At 35.8% G+C, this 14,141-nt stretch overlaps 1 protein-coding gene across 3 annotated transcripts in view; it reads right to left on the bottom strand.

The window, feature by feature from the left end:
- ADAM9 (ADAM metallopeptidase domain 9) overlaps window positions 1–14,141 on the bottom strand; it is a 103,294-nt gene that overhangs the window by 62,387 nt on the left and 26,766 nt on the right. For 2 of the 3 annotated variants that reach the window (XR_004347880.1, XM_032618537.1), the window contains exons 4-8: window positions 11,268–11,346; window positions 5,691–5,767; window positions 4,488–4,683; window positions 3,042–3,107; window positions 1,023–1,094 (exon numbers count right to left, since the gene is read on the bottom strand). Coding sequence is in view for 2 of the 3 variants with exons in the window: in XM_032618537.1 (XP_032474428.1) it covers window positions 1,023–1,094; window positions 3,042–3,107; window positions 4,488–4,683; window positions 5,691–5,767; window positions 11,268–11,346 (490 nt within the window). In the remaining variant the exon portion in view is untranslated. The remainder of the gene's footprint in view (window positions 1–1,022; window positions 1,095–3,041; window positions 3,108–4,487; window positions 4,684–5,690; window positions 5,768–11,267; window positions 11,347–14,141) is intronic. The other variant, XM_032618538.1, reaches the window with a different exon arrangement.

The following is a 14,141-nucleotide window of genomic DNA, read 5'->3' as shown; positions in this document are numbered from 1 at the left end:
ATATCCAATAGAATGTTATCATTATCATCATCATCATTATTATGCTTGGTATTCGTATTAGGGGAACAACTTAGAGATGAAATTATCTTTTAAGAACATGTAGCTAATTCTCCAATATCTCCCACTGGATGAATAAACTCCAAAATCTCAAACCAACTCCCTCCTTCTCTCTCTCTCTCTCTCACATAGACACACACACACACACACACTCACACACAGTGTCATAGTTTCAGAGGAGGCAGCCTTATTTAAAATATGATTCTCTCAGTAAAAATTCAAAGATCTTTTTATAAATACCAAAGTACTTTAGCCTATCTGCTATGAAATAAAAGTCATATTTTATGGCAAGATGAGAAAAATTTAAGCAAATACATTTTGCTCTGCCCTTTGGCCTCCTCTCTCCCCGCACTGTGCATTGTGTATCTGCATTAGGCATCGACCAAACCTCCCCCATCGGCAGAAATACCTGCTCAACCATAAAGAGCAGCATTCTCCTAGCATCAATAAGACAACTCCTTAAAAGATAACATTCCTTCTTGACCTGTTAGGGGCCACGATGATAATTAAGTCTGGATTGTGTAAACTGTCAATAATGCCTCATTGAATGTACAGCTCTCCGTCTCAAAAAACTTATATAACTGTACCTTGACTTCTAACGAGGGGAACAGTTCTCAGAGCTTTCTGAGATGCTCTTCCTGGGTTATAATCCTCAAATTTGGTTCAATAAAATTTTCCATTTCTTTCTTAGATCAGCCGATGAATTTTTCATTCACATTAAAGATAAAGTAGATGCTAATTCGAAATCTCTTGCTTGTCTCAGAGTCTCTCTCTCTACAATTATACTCTACTTTTAAACATAAAAAAGTTACAAAACAAATTAGAGAGCAGACCCCTGAAAGACTGAGTTACTTACTTAGGCTCTAGAATAATCAGAGCTCAAAATGAGACAATTTTAAAATTCCATTCGGAGACTGTGAGAGGAGAGGACAGAATAATCCCAGCTGATAGAAAATACAACTCACGCTATCCAAGTAGTTTGCTAAAAGAATCATCTCTTCTCGCACTGCAGTCTGGTTTCTTCCCATCATGTCATACTGAAAAGCAAAGAAGGGAAATCATTATCACCAAAGCAATTTAAGAATAAAATTTCTATAATCTCTTACAATGAAGATAAGAATCCAAATGTTTCCTCTGAACCAAAAACTGAGGCACTTAGACATTCTCCTGCATTTCAAACTAATAAGTCTAAAGGATACATTTTAGTGATAAATAGGAATAAAAGAAAAGCAGGTACGTGGGTGAAATGAATAATGAAAAAAGCACTGAAATCTTAATCTTCTCCAAAGCAGTACAACTTTAAAATGAGTTTCATACTTAACAGTCTTTAATTCATTTTAATGCAAAAATATTTTCAAGCTTTTCACAAAGGTAGAGTCTAAAACAATCAAAATACATAGATAAAGGAATGAAAGACAATCTGAAAGACTTCCTGATCCTTTCACCTCTTAGGCTAACGACATTACCAATAACCAATTTCTAAACTTTGGGCTAAATTAATTATCAGAGATTAACCAATGTTCACTAGTGAAAACATTATATGTAGATAGAAATATAGAGATATATAAAAGTTTAACCATATTAAGCCAAACAGTTGATTATGACTGATTCACTTCTTTGAGATCTAGCTAAATCCAAATGTCTATTTTAATATTATTTTAATATAACCAATTTAATAACTAATTAAAAGAACATTTAAAAAAGAATATGTGGTTTTGCTCTATGATAAGGGCATTAATACCAGAATATATCCGATTTTATTAATTAGACATTTTATCATGATTTTCCTAAACAAGAAAAAAAAATTTTTAATACATTTGACAAGGTTTGATTAAAATAGAACCATTTTTATTTTGAACCATTTTCTACCTATGTGGAGAGAGTAATAAAGAAAAACTTTTCAAATCTCTATTTTTGTCACTTGTCCACAACATTCTACAGGAACATTTTACACATTATCTGGGACAAAGTTCATGCTTGTTCATACTCCTTTATGCTTCTTCCTTCTACACTTGAGGATAAAGAACCTATAATGAACAAATCTGAATATATTTCTATCTCTTAAAAATATGGCTTGTTTTTTTTTCCAGTCTACATACAATAAGGGATTTTTTATTAAAAAAACATAAAAGTCCTCAAAACTGTCTCTGCAGGTTACAAGAAAGAACTTGTCAATTGTGTTAAGTTTCTGCAAACAGCTTATTCGCACAAAGTTGGAAGTACAAGTCAGACAAAACGTTTCAAATAATCTATAGGTTAAATTATATAGCAGCTTTATCTAAAATTGATAATGCTGTAAATGCTGAAATAGACACATAACTTTTTTTAGTTGAGTAAAGCACAATTCTTAAGTATGAATAAGGAAAATGCCCTGGTGTTATCCTGTACAATGAAATAAATAGTAAATGCTAAGCTGACCTATTCTCCTCTGCTCCCTTCTAAAGCATGCCAGAACCTGGAAGTTTTCTAACTCTTAAATAGAATAGATAGATAGATAGATACCTCTTAGAGATATCTTTCTCTTAGATAGATAGTTTTCTATCTCCTAAATATAGTTTTCTATCTCTTAAATAGGTTAGCTGAAATTCTAGAAAGAAAAGCAATTTTATTAGGCAACAAAGCAATTTCTGATTAACTGGGTTTATCACCACAGTCCTTTAAATGTCTCTGAAAAAGTCTCAAGAGCTTAACTAAGAGGCAGAACAGTTTCACTTAAGAAATTCAGCATATGCAAATCACCCAAAAGAACAGGGGGAAGAAAATCACCAGTAAAAAATAAAGGTAGAGGTAATCTCATTTGCTACATTCAGTTCTGGAGGTATTAGGAATATCATGTATGAATATTAAGAAAAAAAGTCATTTAGTTTTTAAATTACATTTAACAGAAATCAATACAAATACGTTATATTTAATATTTCCTTCATGGGATGCTCACTTCTCATCTGCTTTTCATGAAAAAGAAGAAAAACTGTCACCAATCCTACCCTTTCCTTGTCTACGACAATGAACAGCTCCACATAGCGGGTCTGTGGCAGGACAGCTCTTCTTCTCTGTCAAACACAAACATCATAAAGGCAAAAAGAAAAAAAAAAGGTATAAGGCTACACGTTTTTCATACATAATGATCTTACGCTAATCTCTAGTCACTTATTTCACGTCTGTTAAGAACTTCATAAAATGATTTTAACACATCCTAGATCAATAAAGCCAAAAAAACACGTTTTTCTAAAAAAGTGATATCTGCCATCTGTACTGATGTGAGAAAAATTGTATCTAGTTAAAGACAATATGAGTTATTCAAGTTTCCAAAGCAGAATAACTGATCTTCTAATATCTAAACTACACACACACACACACACATACACACACACACACACACACACAGGTTAAGAGACTCCTGTCAAGAGTAAGCCAAGGAATCCTAAAGAAGTCTCAAATCAGGGATACCACGAGTGACCCTGGAAAAAATCTGAGATCATTAAAGTCCTAACACTCAATCTCTCTCTTTCCCTCTCTCTCTCTTTCTCACTTTAGAGCTCCAGAATTACCACTCCAGTCTGTGTAAAGCATATTCACATCAAAAAGCCCACGGCTGGGGCTTCCCTGGTGGCGCAGTGCCCCGGTCTGGGAAGATCCCACATGCCGCGGAGCGGCTGCGCCCGTGAGCCATGGCCGCTGAGCCTGCGCGTCCGGAGCCTGTGCTCTGTAGCGGGAGAGGCCACAACAGTGAGAGGCCCGCGTACAAAAAGAAAAAAAAAAAAAAAAGTCCACGGCTGGACTTCCCTAGTGGCACAGTGGTTAAGAATCTAACTACCAATGCAGGAGACACGGGTTCAAGCCCCGGTCCGGGAAGATCCCACATGCCGCGGAGCAACTAAGCCCGTGCGCCACAACTACCAAGCCTGCGCTCTAGAGCTCGCGAGCCACAACTACTGAGCCTGCGCTCTAGAGCCCTCGAGCCACAACTACTGAAGCCCACGCACCTAGAGCCCATGCTCCGCAACAAGAGAAGCCACCGCAATGAGAAGCCCGCGCACCGCAACGAAGAGTAGCCCCAGCTCGCCGCAACTAGAGAAAGCCTGCGCGCAGCAATGAAGACCCAACGCAGCCAAAAGTAAATAAATTAATTAATATTTTTTTAAAAACCCTCTCAAAGTCACTGTAAAGGGCTATTAGGTAGCAATGACAAAAAGAAATACAGTTACTGTTTAAGACTTAAGCCCTAGTTTCCGAAACACAGAAGCCTGATTGTACTCATCTTGCTGGCAGGAACTGCGTAGTGCTCGTCTTTTTATCCCCTTAGTACCCATCACAATGTCTGGCACACAGTTGGCAAAAACACAGTAATAACAGGTATTGGTTTAAGGCACAAACACATCATTTTTTTTAAACTTGAGTCTCAGCCATGAAGAAATACATTATGTCCTTACTCGAAGTAGCTGAGTGACGCTAGGAGGCTCTTCCTCTTCATCCTTTGTGGTTTCTTCCTCTGTATCCTTGTTGGAAACCCCACATTTCACAGGCTCTTTGTGGACATCATCCATTCGATAAAAGATGTGCTCAAAACGAGAGCTGTTTTGCAGGGGTTCAATCCCATAACTCACATTCTCTATATGCAGCAAGCCTCTTAAGTGTTGTATTACACATACACAATTTTTTAGAATGAAAAAAAACAATACACAGGAAAAGGAATTAAGAAACCTGAATAAAAGTCCTACTTCTTAACATATGTAAGAAGGGGTAGAATGGTATAGAGAAAAACAGAGAGGCTTTAGAGGCAGGCAGACCTAAACTTAAAGCACAAGATGACTACTCACTAGCATGATTGCCTGAAAGTTACCTAACCTCTCCAAGGGTTTGCTGTATAAGGAAAGGCAACTCAGAACAGTGGCTAAACGTGTGAAGTCTGGAGCCAGAGGACCAGAGTTTGAATCCCAAATGTTTCCTACTAGCCTTAGTTTACATTCTCCATAGAGTTGTTCTGAAAACTAAATTACTTAATACATGCAAAGTACTTAGAACGTTGCCTGGCACACAGTAACTGTTCTACAAGTATCATTACTTAAATGGAGATAGTCATAGCCATCTTATATAGTTGGTTTGAGAATTTAAAGTAATATTTCTTAGTTCAATCAATCATGCAAACAATCAACCAGCCCAGTGTCATGCTGCCTGGCCCTTAATAAATTTAATTTTAATATTATTATCACTTCACTTGATACATGATATGATTTCTCTGAACCTCAGCTTGCTCACCTAAATATGGAAATAATCAGCCCCTTTTCACAGTCATTATTGACCTTAGATGAAAGAATATAGGTGAAAATCTTATAAACCTAAAGGGTGACAGAAATTTAAAGTATGCGCTATTTTAAATAGCAAAGTTTATTTAGTGGACTCAAAAAAATGAAATTTTTTCTTTAGTTATTAAAACTCATCAACTGCAAGATTGTCCTAAATAAACATGCTGAAAATGACATCTGAAACACAGCTATAAAGACCTTCAGCAACATCAAAGTAAAATCTAAATTTAAGTCCCCTAAAATGACTTGATCTGGAGACCGAGATACGTAAAGGGGGAAGAAATAAAGGAATGAAAAAAAACTAAAAAATTGATAAAGAAAATTCCTTACCTGAGTCCAAAACAGTTGCTAAGAGCAATCGATGAATTATAAACGCCCTCCACGTATCCCCGATAATGACAATGATTCTAAATGATAAAAACTGTATTATCTTCAAATACTGTTACATTGCTGAAAATCATCATAGAAACTGCAGAACTAACAAAATTACTTAAGGTCCATAAACTAAAAATTTTTATTATTGGCATCCCATAATTATCACATGGCATTCTTTTACTATCTTCAGACTGTCTACTAACCCCCTACAGCTACACAAATGTTTAGGCAGAATTCCAGAGGACACTGAGTACAAACAACTCTACTCCTATAACCTTTAAACCTAGAAGCAGAACAAGGAAGCATAACGTCATGTTTAACATTTTTAATCCCAGGCAAGAAGATGCCACAGCAGCCAACTGAAATCCAATACAGAAGAGGACCTTGTGACAGGCTAGTGACACCAAGGGGGAAAAAATTCAGTACACGGCAAAAACAGTGACTTTGATCCGATGATTTTCTTTTCTTCATATAAGCATACCGATTATACTATTATTATTATTATTAGTTATACATTTAACCATCTTTAAAAATTAAAGAGACTTTATCCTTAATCTTGAGCGAGAAATTGACCAGTGGAAATGCAAGCATATCACTTACTAATATCAGAATTTTTTAGTACACAATGAGATTTTTTCATCTTTAAAACAACTGTAAAGCACTAAAAAAAAAAAAGCCAAGGGGAGTGGGAGGAGGAGGAGGAGGACCAGTCCTGCCAGACCTTATGACATATCATCGGGCCTTAATAATTAAAACAGTAGGGTCCTGGTGGTGCGTTAACTGAGAGACCAACTAGTGGAGCAGAATACGAAGTCTCAAAGTAGACTGAAATACATGTGGAAACTTATATGATAAAAGTGGCATCTCAAATCACTGAGGCAAAGATGCACTTTTTAACAAGTGGAGCTCAGCCAACCAGTTAGACATTCAAAGTAGATCCATACCTCACACCATACATAAGAATAAGCTCCAAATGGATCAAGAATCCAAACATTTAAAAAAGTGAACCCATGCAAGAACTAAAAGAAAACATGAGTGAATCCCTCTTTAAGCTGGTGTAGAGAAAGACTTTCTATCACTCAAAATCTAGAGTCAACAGAAGAAAAGACTGATAATTTTCACTGTATTAAAAAAAATTTTTTTTAACTTCTACATTAAAAGAAACACCAAAAAAAAAAGTCAAAAGACAACTCAGAGACTGGTGAGAAGTATCTGTAACTTTTATCATAGATAAAACTATACTATATTATATATAATACAAAGAACTCTGAAACATTAAAGGGGAAAGATTAAACCTAATAGGAGATGGAGCAAAAGAGTTGAACAGACAATTCACAAAAGAAGATATAAAAATGCCCTTATATAAATGAAAAGATTTTCAATTTCACTAATGATACAGTAAGAACCCATGAGTCTATGCTGATATAAACGAGTAAGAAGGAAAAACTCTTCCTTACAGTAGAAACCACCAGTGAATACAGAAGCACTGATGAAATTAGGAAATCACCATTTTGACAACCATCATAACAACTGATTCAGGCAAATACTAAATACTAAAACTAGTGGGTAAAAATTTGAGAAGCATTGGGATAGTTACTAAGCTTCAAAGTATCTAACCAAAAAAGGCAAAACACAGTAACTTTACAGAGAAGAAACCCAGCAGACAACTCCTTAATCATCAATGTTAACACTGTCAGTGATAAACTAATTGCAGCACATGCTCATGATATGATACAGAGAACAGAACGGCTCAATGTCCCTTCAGGGTGGATTCCTGCCAAAAGTGCGTAACCTGAATCCAATCATGAGTAAACATCACACAAACCCAAATTGCAGGACGTTCTACAAAAAGTCGGCCTGTACTTCTCAAAAATGCCAATGTTGTGAAATACAAGGGAAGACTATGGATTTCTGGATTAAAGGAAACGGGAGACCGCTGAGCATAACAAGTGAAACTGGATTTCCTTTCACTATAAAGTACATTATTAGGATAATGGACCAAAACAAATATCAATAAGGTATGTAACTGAATAACAGTATTGCTTCAATGTTAACTTCTTAATTTTGAGAACTATACTATGGTGACATAAAAGAAATTCTTGTTTTTAGGAAATTTACGCTGAAGTATTTAAGAGTAAAGGGACACCAGGTGTACAACATACTCTTCAGGAAAGAAAAAAAAAGAGAGAGAAGGGATAAAGTATATGTGATAAATGCTAACATTTGGAGAATCTAGGTAAAGGGTATGCACGAATGTTTTCTATCATTCCTGCAACTTTTCCTATAAGTCTAAAACTGTGAACATTTTTTTAAAAATTAAACAATTATGCACTAAACAACACAGGTGAAATTTCAACATTTTACAACTTTTTCCAGTGTGAGGCTATTTACAACCACTGTTTTCTTTCTAGTGCTTTGTAGTTAAAGTCTAGCTTTGATACTGTCTTCTTCTCACTAGAGGAAAAGAGACACCTCTTCTATTACAGATGAGGTAGCACTTATGAGATAGTAAGACAGTAACTCACAGCGCTCAAAAATTAAATGCTTCTACTTCCACTATAATAGAAGCTCTCATTTGACATGACTGAAATCCAGCACTTGATCACTCAATCTACCAACTTGATGGTATTTCTTTAATAACTTGGTTTTATCAAATCTTTTCAAAGCCTTCAATTTAGTTTTTTAAAAAAACAACAAATCCTATTTTGCAAGTTTACAAAACACCCAATTGAATCGCATGATTAGAATAAAGGTATAAATGGCATAAACAGTTTTGGAAACACAAAAACTGTAAGCAAAAAACTCAACTACTGGGAGTAGAGGTACTCAGAAGTATCCGAGAAGAGCCTACCAGCCACAAGGGCCAGCGAGCTTGGGACAGTCAACAAATTTTTCAGAGGAAAGAAGGAGCATTAATTAACTGAGGGAGTTAGTTGAGAGACTTTCTAATGCATTTGCAAGGTACCCCAAAGTTCAAAGACTAATACTAATTTGAACTTTTATTTCACATAGCAACTCATATCAAGTGGTTATTAAAACTGTGTTTCTTTGTGAAAAATGGCCTTGTGAAAGATGCTGATGATGAAAGCCACATAAGAGCTTTACAAACTAATTTAAATAACAGAATCACAAGGGAAAGCATTTACATTTTCTCAGTGTAACTTAACTGCATTTTATGAACAAAAGTATATTCCATGATGATATCTGACAATGTTGCCACACACACAAAAATCCCAGTACCAAAGTTTTAATTACTATCTCAAATCTATAGTCATACTTTTATCTATTTGAACAATATTCAATAACCAATAAGTGAAAGGCTCCATCTGTCTTAGTTTTTATTTTTCAAACACCCAGGAAAACATAATTAAATTGTAATTCTTTATGATAACAGTTGAATAAATTTCTATAAAACTGAAATCATTTTTAGCAGTTTTAAGCATATAAATTTTCAATAATAGTAAAAAATAATATTTATTGAGTTCACAGTTGTTGGACTGACTGTTCTAAGTATATCTTACAAGTATTAACTCATTTAAGCTTCCCAATAACTCCATGAAGTTATAATTATTATTCCCATTTTAAGGTGAGGATTCTAAGGCACAAACAGGTTAAAGAAACTTGACCAGCAAATAAATAATAGAGCCAGGAATCAAGTCCAAGCAGTGTGTGTTACCAAAATCCAGGCCAAGAAACCGCTCCAAGAGAAAAAATTCCTTTTTAAAATCACTGCTTTTGTTGAGTGGCATAAATTATGTGGTCTTTGGTCTCATGCTATAGTAATCTTCGGATGGATGACTGGATGGATGGATGAACAGCTGAATGGATTATCTGTGTTCTGGTTTATGCTATCACATACATTTAAACTCCTCTACTATTTTGCTATTAAACAATGCACAAACAATAAAACAAAACAAAACAAATAAAATAAAACAATGGACAAACACAACACTGAGATAAAGGAGTCAGAAAACTGGCCAGCAAAGGATGGATCTAAGTCAGCACTGCCTTTTTTTTAAGTACTAATAATTAATCTAAAATAAAGGTTTTCATAATTCAAAAAGAGTCATGTACACAATGTTCATTGCAGCTCTATTTACAATAGCCAGCACATGGAAGTAACCTAAATGTCCACTGACAGATGAATGGATAAAGAAGATGTAGCACATATATACAATGGAATATTACTCAGCCAGAAAAAGAAACGAAATTGAGTTATTTGTAGTGAGGTGGATGGACCTAGAGTCTGTCATACAGAGTGAAGTAAGTCAGAAACAGAAAAACAAATACCGTATGCTAACACATATATATGGAGTCTAAAAAAAAATGGTTCTGATGAACCTAGGGACAGGACAGGAATAAAGTCGCAGACATAGAGAATGGACTTGAGGACACAGGTAGGGGGAAAGGTAAGCTGGGACGAAGTGAGAGAGTGGCATTGACATATATACACTACCAAATGTAAAAGAGCTAGCTAGTGGGAAGCAGCTGCATAGCACAGGGAGATCAGCTCGGTGCTTTGTGACCACCTAGAGGGGTGGGATAGGGAGGGTGGGAGGGAGACACAAGAAGGAGGGGATATGGGGACATTTGTATATGTATAGCTGATTCACTTTGTTATACAGCAGAAACTAACACAACATTGTAAAGTAATTATACTCCAATAAAGATGTTAAAAATAAATAAATAAAATAAAATAAAGGTTTTGCCTTCTATTTATTTGAAGAGAGCTGCAAAAGTGCAAAACTAACATAAACAATTCCACCTAGCAAAACATAACAAAGCTCAGGGGAAAAATAATACATGTTTAATGGTAACAAAGATTTCTCATGAAAACTATAGCAAAAAATAAGAATATATATTACCTAACTGCCAAAAGGGACTTTAAGACGCTCTTCCCAACTAAAATTAGAAATATGTATGCTCTAATTAAATAACACATAAAGCAAAGTTGACATCTGCCAATTATTTCAAGTATTCCTGGCCAGTTCTGTCCTCAGGAAAACTCTGTTCTCTGATGCAAAAAGGACGACAATTCTTTTTTTTTTTTTTTTTTTAGGACCACAATTCTTAAGAAAATAATTGTTTTCAGCAAAAAATCAGAACATATAATAGGAAACAAGTGTTTGTTCTTTACTAAGCACTAATGGCAAGTCAAATGGTTTAATAAGAAAGTAAGATGTACTTTAAGAGGTATCCATTTTCAGCAAAAATGGATAAAATAAAAAATAAAAAAATAAATCAAACTTTTCCCCTTCATAATCTATAAGGATTATCATTCAATAGAAGATTATTTTCCTGCTCTTTTAAAAATCACTTGACCATGGAGAACCAGGAGAGCCGTAAGGTAAATACTGTTTAATTTATGTCAATGCACTCACACTCCCACCCCAGGACAATGCCATATATAATAATACCAAAAGAGGTCCTTGGGGAAGCACAAGGTAACAGTCCTGAGTACCTGAAGAGAACGCACTTTAAAATTATAATTGTTTTAAATTCTGCTATAGGGTCAGGAGGAAAATATATTACCTGTATATCAGGGTAGTCAGAGATCAGAGCCCCTTCCTTGTTGTAGGTATAAACTACAAAATCTTTGGGTAAAAGGTCCCTGCAAGAGGAATAAAACACACCATTTAAAATTATTTTATCTATTTGCAACTAAGGACACAACTTATAAGGCATTATCCCAGAAGAGATGAGCAGAAATAAAAACTTTCACCTGATAAATTGTTATTCAAAGAAGGAGCTACCATAAAATTAAAAGCTCATGAAGGGACTTGCATCTGAAATCACGCGTTGTCCTCACGGTCACAAAATGCTGGTTGCATAAAACATACGTAACATCCTTAAAGTTTTCTGATACAACTCATAGGAAAAGTATAAATTAGGTTATATAGTACACCATATTTCTAGAAGAAAATAAATGATTTTACCCTCTTTTAAATGTCCTATATAAAGAAGCAGCGCTCCTTGACCTCCTAAGTACGGGGGCAAAATCTGTGTCAGCTGTTAGAGGAAACAATCATTGCTGATTCCTGAAGCTTCCTTCCATGTTAAGGTAGACTGATAGTGGAAACCACACGTGCAAAATAGGGTTAGCTTTGTCAACGAAAAGATATCCAATGATGCTTGTTGAAGATGGTAAGGCAGACTTTATTATCGACATAAGTATAGGGACCACTGCAAAGGGATTTTACAGGGCGGTGGGGAGAAAGACCAGGCTCAACTCTAAGTACAGCATGGGGAAGTGGGAATTTATAACCAAGGAGCATGGTGAGGGTCAGTGGATGGAAAATTACTATGAGGAAACAACAGGGGTGAGGGACATTCTGGCTAAACTAACCTAACAGATTCTTGCTGAGGACAGGCCAGGGTGATCAGACATCACTGGGCGGGGAAGGGGAGTGGAAGATAAAGAACCTGATCAGACATCCAGAATGATCAGATATGGGGAGGAGGGGGAAGTTCTTGCTAAAACTAGATTTTACAACAAACTACACTGATGGACCTAGGAGAAGGTTCAGGAACCTGACTAAAGTTTGGTCAAGTAAAGAATCTTTGTCAGTCTCCCTTCTTGTACAAGGAAAGAAAAGACATTCTTCTTTCCTCTGAATAATACAAGTCATTCAGTTGTCTTTTGTTCATTACAGACCAGCTGAATCATCTATTGGAACCTGATAGTAGAGGATATTTGCTGGGTGGTGCTGGCAGTCAGGCATTTAATGAGGGGAGTTGCTATGAAAAATAAAAGAAAAACAAAGATTAATAGTTAGAAACCCAGTTTCTGAGTCCAAGAGGAAGCCATCAAGATTTTTTAGACTTGAGCTTAGAGCATCTTCAAGTGTTAGACTGAGGTTGGCACTGGCCACCTGACACATTTTCCTAGTTTGCAGTTTCAATGTCACTGGTGATAGCATCAGGTATTCTGATGAATTTCCTGAGAGGTCCACACAGCAGGAGGCATGAAGCTCGCCCATACATGATCTATTGTAATCATTTTTTTTTGAAGTTTCTATCAAGTCTTCCAGCTGCAGCTTACAGAGTTTCAGGAAAAGGGCAGTTTTCGTTGTCAATGATTCCAAGTCAGAAAGGACAAAATTTGGAAATGTGAACTTAGAGAGTTGTAGCCAGATACAGGAGGAAACTAGAAGAATTCAGGATTTGGTAAAGCTGGCAAAATGTGCAAGATGAAAGCAGCAACAGTTCACTAAAGTTTTCCATTGAAACAAACAAAAAAGCACATTCTCTCTACAGTCACACCCATTTCTGTGAAAGACAAAGTAAGACTAATTTGTTTGCAAGGAAGTTTGGTCTCATTAAATTTGGCCTGGTTATTTACATAAGTACAGCAAAAATAGTGACTGACCACATAGTACCTTGTTTGAGTTTGCTTTGCTGGAGCATTCCCTCTCAAGGCTAAGAAGCCAAGTCAAAAACTTGCCACCAGATCTGACTGCAATACCTATAGATTTGGGTGAATTCCTCTCTTCTGAAGGTTCCCCAAACATCCTGAGGTTCCTGGGCCTGCCAGAAGTGACCTTCCTTACTCACCTGTAAGGCAGGAAACCCTGTAAGCCAGGAACAGGATGGTTCTTCCAAGGGGAGCTGTATAAACATTGCCTTCTTAAAGTCAACCTTAGATCCTTAGAGCTATCTGGTCATATCTGATTCAGTACACATCATTCCCAAATATGACATTACAATCAAAGTCTTGGTAATATAAGAAAGGTTTCCAATTGCTTTGTGTTACAAGGAGGATAGATTTTGACTGAACTTATGCAAATAACTATACTGCCGTGAATATAAGATGCGTTAACACATAAAATAAACCTGATTAGTTCAACATCTCTCTTTTCATAAGGAGACAAATCCTTTGAGATTTTCCAAGGGCCATTTTGGAAATATCAAAGTTAGTCTGGGGTCAAAGAGACTCCACTTAGAATTTGATTTGGGGAAATTGTCAAAAATGCCAAAAGGTTTGAACACTTGACTAAATTGGATCACAGGTGTCACTGTGAAACAACACTTAGCTGTCCATTTAACCAAAGTCACAATTAAAAGATTTCAAAGGCACATACAGAAAGTTACCCAGTTATTAAAAAAAAAAAACAAAAAACAAAAAACTCTTAGCTTTCTTAATATTGAGAAGATCTGGTTTTCTGAAATAATCAAAGACCTGATAAACACAAGACACACTGGAAAATATCTTAAAACACAAAATCTTATCCTCCCAAGCTGATTACTTAAATGTAAAGAAAACAACCTTTTTTACCATTTCCTATTAAGAGGAAACCAATAATCTAAGAAAACCTTGTGTTTTAACAGAGAAAGAAAACCAAATTCTGGTTTTGTATCAGTGTACTATTAATACTAAGGCAAATTAAACAAACAAACAAACAAACC

The sequence above is a fragment of the Phocoena sinus genome, chromosome 21 (assembly GCF_008692025.1).
Source record: "Phocoena sinus isolate mPhoSin1 chromosome 21, mPhoSin1.pri, whole genome shotgun sequence".
Classification (NCBI taxonomy): Eukaryota; Metazoa; Chordata; class Mammalia; order Artiodactyla; family Phocoenidae; genus Phocoena; species Phocoena sinus.
This window is presented reverse-complemented; position numbering and strand designations above follow the sequence as displayed.